General features: G+C 39.0%; 1 protein-coding gene across 1 annotated transcript in view; it reads left to right on the forward strand.

Moving 5' to 3' along the window:
- Positions 1-5,464, forward strand: part of LOC124124961 (receptor-type tyrosine-protein phosphatase epsilon-like) — a 61,858-nt gene extending 56,394 nt beyond the window's left edge. The window contains exons 20-24 of the mRNA XM_048400599.1: positions 129-254; positions 348-473; positions 1,255-1,391; positions 4,112-4,247; positions 4,874-5,464. Coding sequence (XP_048256556.1) covers positions 129-254; positions 348-473; positions 1,255-1,391; positions 4,112-4,247; positions 4,874-4,945 — 597 coding nt within the window. The 3' untranslated portion in view covers positions 4,946-5,464. The remainder of the gene's footprint in view (positions 1-128; positions 255-347; positions 474-1,254; positions 1,392-4,111; positions 4,248-4,873) is intronic.
- The last annotated feature ends 2,383 nt before the right edge of the window (positions 5,465-7,847 follow it).

Consider the following 7,847-nt stretch of genomic DNA (forward strand, 5'->3'; position numbering starts at 1 on the left):
CACATAAGTAAACGTATTGTGTCTTATATACAAGATTTTGTAAATTTCAATTATGTCTTACATTAATTAATCCATTCTTCACTACGTGAAAGAAACACAGTGGAACATTTAAAGCATTATTCCTTCAGTCCAACCTGTCTGTGAATGGCTACCTGTTAACTGAGGCCCCCTCCGTCACCACGGCGTCTCTGTTCTGGAAACTCACAGAGGAACAGGAGTCTTCCACTGTCATTGTCCTGCCAGACTCACACCAGGTGGGTTATGTTAATCCAATCATGATATCCGTTTGTGTACATACTCCAATTCCATCGGTGCTAGATTTTCAAACTTGACTCTTTTGTTGTCAGAGTCTATCCAGTCTGGTGCCATCTCCAGGTGATAGCCTGGATCTGGGCTCTGTGAATGTCAGATGCTCCACAGAGGTCCCCATCAACACTGACATCACCCTCTTGAACATACACAGAGAGATGGAGGTGGGTTCGCAAAGCACCGAGGAACGCTTATGAATAGCATCCAAATGGAGAAAGTGCTTATGTAGCATGTTACAACATAATATTTGATGACATATTTTTTATCTTATCATTAATCAATTATTTACCTGTCTTCAGCTGCCAATAATCTTACTACGGCTTTATATTTCTTAATAAGATCGCGTAAAAAGCTCACAATGATTAGAAAAGTATGACTTTAAGGATGAAATAATGTACTAATCTGATACTGTAAAATCGATTTGTCCCAGGAAACCTAGTACAGTGTGTCTGTTAAGGTTCTAAGAGACTAAGATAAAAAACAATCCTAATATATCGACTAATGGGCTTTATTGTGAGACATTATATTTATGTCGTCGAATTGTCCGAGCTGCCACGACTCATCTTTATCAGATCACCACACCATAATACGTCGCTGCGTTGATCACAGTGTGTGAGAGGATGAGATAAATATTGAAAACAAAGTAATTTATGCAAAGGTTACCGATGGTAATTTGATGAAACACAGACCTATCTGCTGTTAGCTGGAGGATAATACAACTATAACTTTGATATTCATTTGCTCAACATGTACAGAATTCTCGCCACATTATCACTCGTGTCTGCGCTATATGTGATTGGGAAGATGAGCTCAATATCCTTTATATAAATACAAGAAAATCTATCCAAAAGTGATAGATGTTGATTTTCGTGATGAAACACACATCGACCTTATGTAAGCTGAAGATTATTACACTTACGATTACGATTGTAATTTGCTCAACAGAATTCCCCAACAACACTTGTGCGTGTGTATGTCTTGAACATCCTACCCCAGGAGTCCCCCTCCACTTTCTTAGAGCTGCTGGAACAAGTCGACCGCCACACAGATGTCAACCCCAACACCGTTACTGTCGTATACAGGTAAGGGGCGCACATGAAACTAGGACTCAGGTCTAGCATGGAATCTCAAGCAGCATTTCACAGCATGCAAAATCTGACAGACATAATGGTCAGGGAATTGTTATTATATTATTAACATCTATTTGTCGAACACATGTTGCCAGAAAAATATGTAGATTTCATAAGGGCGAATAATTAGGTGCAACTGGTAAAATAATACCACTTTATGAATAGCACAAGACACACAAGTCATTGAATTAGGACATTTAAACAGTAAGCTTTTTAAGAGTCCTTTCTGTTAACTGAGGGTTTCCCTGAATTCACCTGTACCTTCTGATCAACACAATAAAGCATAGTGATAACGTTTGGTTTCACATGGTACGTGTAATTCATGAAAGGGTACATTTGATGCTGGTATCCCTCAACTACATGTCCCTACAATGAAACAGTGTGCGGGTTCCTGATACGAATAGGCCTCCCTTCCTGTAAAACAATCCCAGGTGGTAACTGTGTTTGACATGGTTTATGGCGTGTCATCGTACCTCAATCTTCTTTGTGTGACAAACCCTTACACTCTGCCTGGCCTCAACAAGTCACTGCGAAATAGGTGGACTATTTTGACAACGAGGTGTTCATGATTGAGGCATTCGAATACACTTGCTTCCGATTGGCTAAGTCAAAACAAGGTAAGCCAAGACGTTTACCTTAAAGTATATTGATGATCTGATATCGTTCAATAACCAGGAAATAGTAACTTCCCTTCCACTGATATATCCACCTAAACTAGAAATAGAGGAGAGGTGTGACCGATCTGTTTCATATTTAAATATGCACAAAGAAGAAGGTTAAACACACCCCTAATTCTTAACCATGACAAATGGCAAAAATCATGGCATGGGATGACTGACCACAGGAGCTGGGCGATACCAATGTCATCGGATAGAACAAACATTTAACAACAATTAAAGAACATATTGGTGAGTTGTGATTGAAATTTACTGACAAAACCATCATGGTAACACAGGTACTGTTTTTTACCTTAGACAATACCTCAACAAAGTATGGAGCTGCAGGATAACGTAAACGAGTTACGTTTGATATGTCATGTGAAAATTTCCCTTAAAGTCTCTACTTGACATGACACGTGAAAGGAGTCAGTAGCGGTTATAACCACCATGTGCCCGGATGACACATTCCACCCGACGTCTCATGCCTCAAGTCAGACTTCGGATCTGTTGATTGGTCAACAACAACCACCCCTGCTTCCAATTGGCGAAAATCTTGTACAGGAAGATCTCATGCCTGTATGCGCCGCCAAACCAGAATATCCAACCAAAACCAACCTTCAATCATGAGAGAGATACACCCCTCTCAACAAGGGACGCTTTGTGACTCGTCTCGCCCTCGGTCCTGCTGTTTTCAGCCGGCTCCTGACGGTTCTGGTGCTGAAATGACGATTGGGCAACCACAGCTGTTTCAGACGAGTACTTGTTGAAAAGGGTTCTCGGCGTATGAGACGAAGAAGGTCCCCGTCTTCGCGATGTGTCGTCACAGAAGGTCTTCCGGATCTGGGACGGTCCTGTACATCACCGGTCTGGGCATGTTTCTCGACTAAACGGCTTACGATAGTGTGATGACACCCGAAATTCCGACCAATGGCATTACAAGACATTCTTGCGTTATGCATGCCGATTATCTGCCATCTTGTTGCGTTTGATAATCACCTTCGTCACACAATGTCATGGAATAACTGTTTAAAACCGAGCTTAAGAAAGTAATTTTAACGTTTGGATATGCTGTTTTTAGAGATACTCGAAGGTAGCATGCTGCACGGGCATACCATGCATGTCACGTGAGCTTCCGTCATGCATGACTGATGACATCATCTCGAAAAAACATAATTATTCACGTAATTATATATTTCATGACTTTTACTAAAATTGGGACCAAACAATAATGAAATAAATAAGGGTGAGCTTACCTTTTTCCTGTGTGTATATATGCTCAAAGATTTAGAGTGAGTGAACACTCTCCACAAGAATGTATGACAATAGGCATGCTTTCTCCTTTCCATAGTCAACTTTTCCTTTGTTTCGAGCAATATGCCACAGCTCCAGGCCATAGTGTCTACATTTCACAACTTTTGAGGCACAATCAAGCCTGGTTTTTCTGGCCAGATTTCAAAGAAGGTCAAACGGCTCTTGCTCAGAAGGTGTTTGTTCAAGGTTACAACATCCAAGGCCACACTAAGCTTTGAAAAGGTGTTTTGGTAGACATGTGGAGGACAATTCCAAATAAGACGCATCAGTGACAAACATTATATGTCTGATGCAGTGCCCTATTTTGACTTGTAGTTTTTGCAGGTGAACAAGTTACTTGGCTTTGTATTTGTTTGGGACGGGTGGTACTAGCGAGGCAGTCTACGCTCACCTTTATAAAACCCGGTGTCGTCATTATTTGACAGTGATTCAAAAATACATGTTCGATATAGTCGGAATCTCTTGCCTCTGCTTTACCCTCTCAGGGGGACAGTTAAAAAACCACTTGAACCCCGTCGAGGGCATAGCCACGAACACCCCCAGTCATGAAGCATACACTGCCGATTTACTATTTATATCAACATTTGTGAATCAGTTCTGTATGTTCTGGCAGAGATTATATTATGAATATAGAAAGGATTTTGTCATATAACCATACAACGGTATCACCCTCTCTAATATGGATCATCTTGATTTTTACAGCGATGGCGGCAGACAGAATGGAGCCATGTTGTGCATCCTGAGCAATATCATCCAAGGTTTGAAGCATGACAAACGAGTTGAGATCTACAACAACCTGAGATCTATTGCCCACTGCCTGGATCATAACATCACACAGGTATGCCAACTTGTAGCTACAATACAATCAACCACTCGTATGTATAAGTGAATATTTACCTGCATTGTGTACGTGTTAAGCATAAATCTTAAGGACTTAGCGATGCGATGCGATGGGGCAGGGTGCGCTCAGCGTTTCGCGAACATCATCACCCTGTCATTACTTTTATTTGATCAACTTCCTCAAATAAATACGCTAGTAGGAATGCATCTATACTTGATTACATGCACTCACTGTTTCATCACATGTACAGAAAACTGTATGTTTAGCAGGTCAATAAGGTTAAAATTGACGTGCTTTTGATACTTGTTTCTGCGCGAGCATCGTTGCCTATTGGCAGTACTACTACATTTATACAACTCGAATTAATTCTACATATATTCTGTAATATAATGTCATGCATGTAAGTAGGCACTGCTATATATACAGGGATCTTACATTCGACGACGCATGGCATACACAGCTTCATATGAGATGTAACTGGATACAAGTCACGATGAAATACTAATCCTTCTGTGATATTGAATACTTTCAGTCCTGTGATTTCTCCTTCCCCCACCTGTGTAAATATCATAGTTATACAACACTGGCTGCACACGTGTATCGCCTTCTCTTCTTTCTTCCAGGCTGACGTTTCCCTGTGTTACGACATGGCCTCTGCGTACATCGAGTCCCAGAACATCTACGCCAACATGTGATGACCAGCCCAGTGTGTTGCATCAATACTGCACTGAAAGATTGGGAAGCTTCAAGGATGGAGATCTCAGTAACAGATCTTGATACGTCTAGTTATTAATCTTTAAGTAATATTTGTGCTTTATTATCTTACCTTTAAACAGCATCGTTATGGATTTCTTAAAACAATCAGACTATAAATATGCATTGTTAATCATTTCTTTTTGATGAAATCATGATGTAACGGATGACATCTTGAGATCACCGACATGGCTTCATACGTGTGTATATTTATTTACTGTTTGTAGTTCTTCATTCCGAAAGAAATAGTGTCTGGGGTAATTATTCTTAATTTAGCAGCACAATATAAAATATTTGAATATTCATATCCTCAACCACGAGTCATATGTATTTAAGTGTGTCTACAATCGACGGAGGTATCTTTGATTTGATTTCTTTTTGGCAATGGCCGAACCCTTGCCAAAAACTGATAACAATAATTCTGACATCACGTGTGGAGCCATGTTTTTTTTTAAAAAAAAAAAACACTTTTAAAAAAAAATATTTTTCAATATTTTAGGGGATGTGATCAATTTGCTAAGAATCATAGTGTTCAGATATCCATAACTTATGTATGTGTGCATGCTGGATTTCCTGAAGGACAATATTTTTTGTCAAATTTGAGGATAGCACATTTAGACAAGTAGTAGATATACCCATGTGCCCTGTGCTTGCTGATATGGCTTTTTATGTATGCAGGTCGGATTTGGACCTTTGTACATTACATATTGCAGGAAGATTTAATGGAGATTCCTATGATTATATAAATGTTTTGTCGCTTCATCATGAGTTAAAACAAGGAGCTAGCCTCAATGTAAGATATGATATTAATATATAGATGACATCATTCTTTTTAATAAGATAGATGAGTATCTTCACATTATCTATCTATTAAAATGAAATCAAATTCATTATTTTATCTGCGACATAAATGCAACATGGTGGCAACCCCTCCACCAAGCAGTAACTGAAGAGGGATGAATTCGATTTTTGATTATTTAGAGGTGAATTTCCCCTTCATGTTGAAGAATGTACCATCAGCTGTGCATTTCACAATAGCTTGTCAGTATGTTTGAGCATGTACACTTTAGTCAGATTTCTTTCATCTCTATAGGACTGGTTAAATCAATCCAGGAATGTTAGGGTTGCCATTTCGTGAAGATTTTTACGTATGACACGGTAGTGTGATTGGGAACATGATGCAGCATTCTGTCCCATGCGCTGTCCTTACCATAGGGTTTTTACGCTTCATGCCTCAAACGTTATTGTCAATGGCAGGTTCTCCCGATAGTCGAGGACATGCTGACCCTTTCGCGAGCATCTCGTGTCATCAGTCATTTTTAGTGATGATTATCTGCACTAATTTGCATTACACGCCAAATTGAATCTTTTTCCGCCGAAAATCGAGGCTGATTATTATCTTTGGAATTGACGTGTTATACTTACTACAGTGGTGGCATGGGACTTCAATGTATTACAGCAACGGAATCAGTACTCAAGAAAATGTACTATATACTTGGAGAAAAATATTCTAGAGAGCTGTACTTGTATTGTAATGTTTAACAAATAGAGTATGCAATAATGTGATACGAGAGTAAATAAAACATATTTTCCATTATATGGTTGTACTGTTGTTATGACTTATTCTGATGAGACCAATTTGAACATCATGTGTTTACATATAAAAGAAGAAAGACACAGTGTATGTTGGTGTAATGTGCAACAGTTTGCTTTCACGCGTCAACATACGATTTCTTGTAGACATTGTGTAACAGCAGTGTTCAGTGTGTTGGTGAAAGACACCCACACGGTGAGAACTGATATATACATGTTCAGTAGCATTTAGAACCAAAAGTTCAAATATTGTGATTTTGAAGAGTTGAACGTCGTCCACTGAAGGAAGCACAGAAAGCCAATACATACATACATGAGTTAAGACACACTGTAACATCTGAATCCCGCTAAGTGTTCTAAATGTTTGAAGCGTGATTGATATCATGAAGTTGGATGTGGTACGTGTGTGTAAATAGGAAGTATACATTGTCTCACTTGGTGTGTCGTGTAGTACGCACTGTGATGTGATGCGTTTCCTTTTTTGAACGTTAGATTGTGATGTGATGGATACGTAATTATGAAGTATTGATTGTGGTGTCGTATTTTGTTAAGCAAGCACAGGGACACATATACACAATACATATGTGGTTATATATATATATAACATATGGATTGTGTATAAGTATATATAGATATATAAATGTATTTCTCATAATTATGTAAAAAATAGTTTCTTTCTCTTCGTCATCAATTCAGAAACATTAATGCAAACAGTTCTGACAATTGTATGGAGTAAACCTGAATTAACCTACAATGCGTCACCAGCCCACTGTAGGTTTGCGATCAGATATATCCTCCCATGTGGTTATCGTGTGAAAATATAATACGGGTGACATATATTTGATATGGTCATTTGGGGTAAACATTATGCAGTAGTCCCTGCGTGTGAATAAGCAATACATGTCAGTGATGTCAGACGAAACTGGTGTGGGTCGTGTTGCATGGTATATTAGGAAGTTATCTGACAGGTCCTATTGACAAGTTAAAGATATGATCAAATACATTGGGAAGGATCTCTTAAATCTCCCATATGACCAATATGTCAGGGAGTCGGCTCTATGAAGATACAATAGTAGTATCTCCGTGACACTTGGCTTTTGGCAATCGGATAGTTATGTGCCGACGTTGAGTGAACAGAAATCTCCTGAGCTTTGCGATATCTTTACAAAACATTGTAAACATTTCAAGTGGGCTCACCTACAAATAATGTTTTCTATACATTGTGAATTGTTGGGTGGGTTCAGACCAGGC

This window comes from Haliotis rufescens, unplaced genomic scaffold (genome assembly GCF_023055435.1).
Source record: "Haliotis rufescens isolate VD_foot unplaced genomic scaffold, xgHalRufe1.0.p SCAF_2, whole genome shotgun sequence".
NCBI classification, from domain to species: Eukaryota; Metazoa; Mollusca; class Gastropoda; order Lepetellida; family Haliotidae; genus Haliotis; species Haliotis rufescens.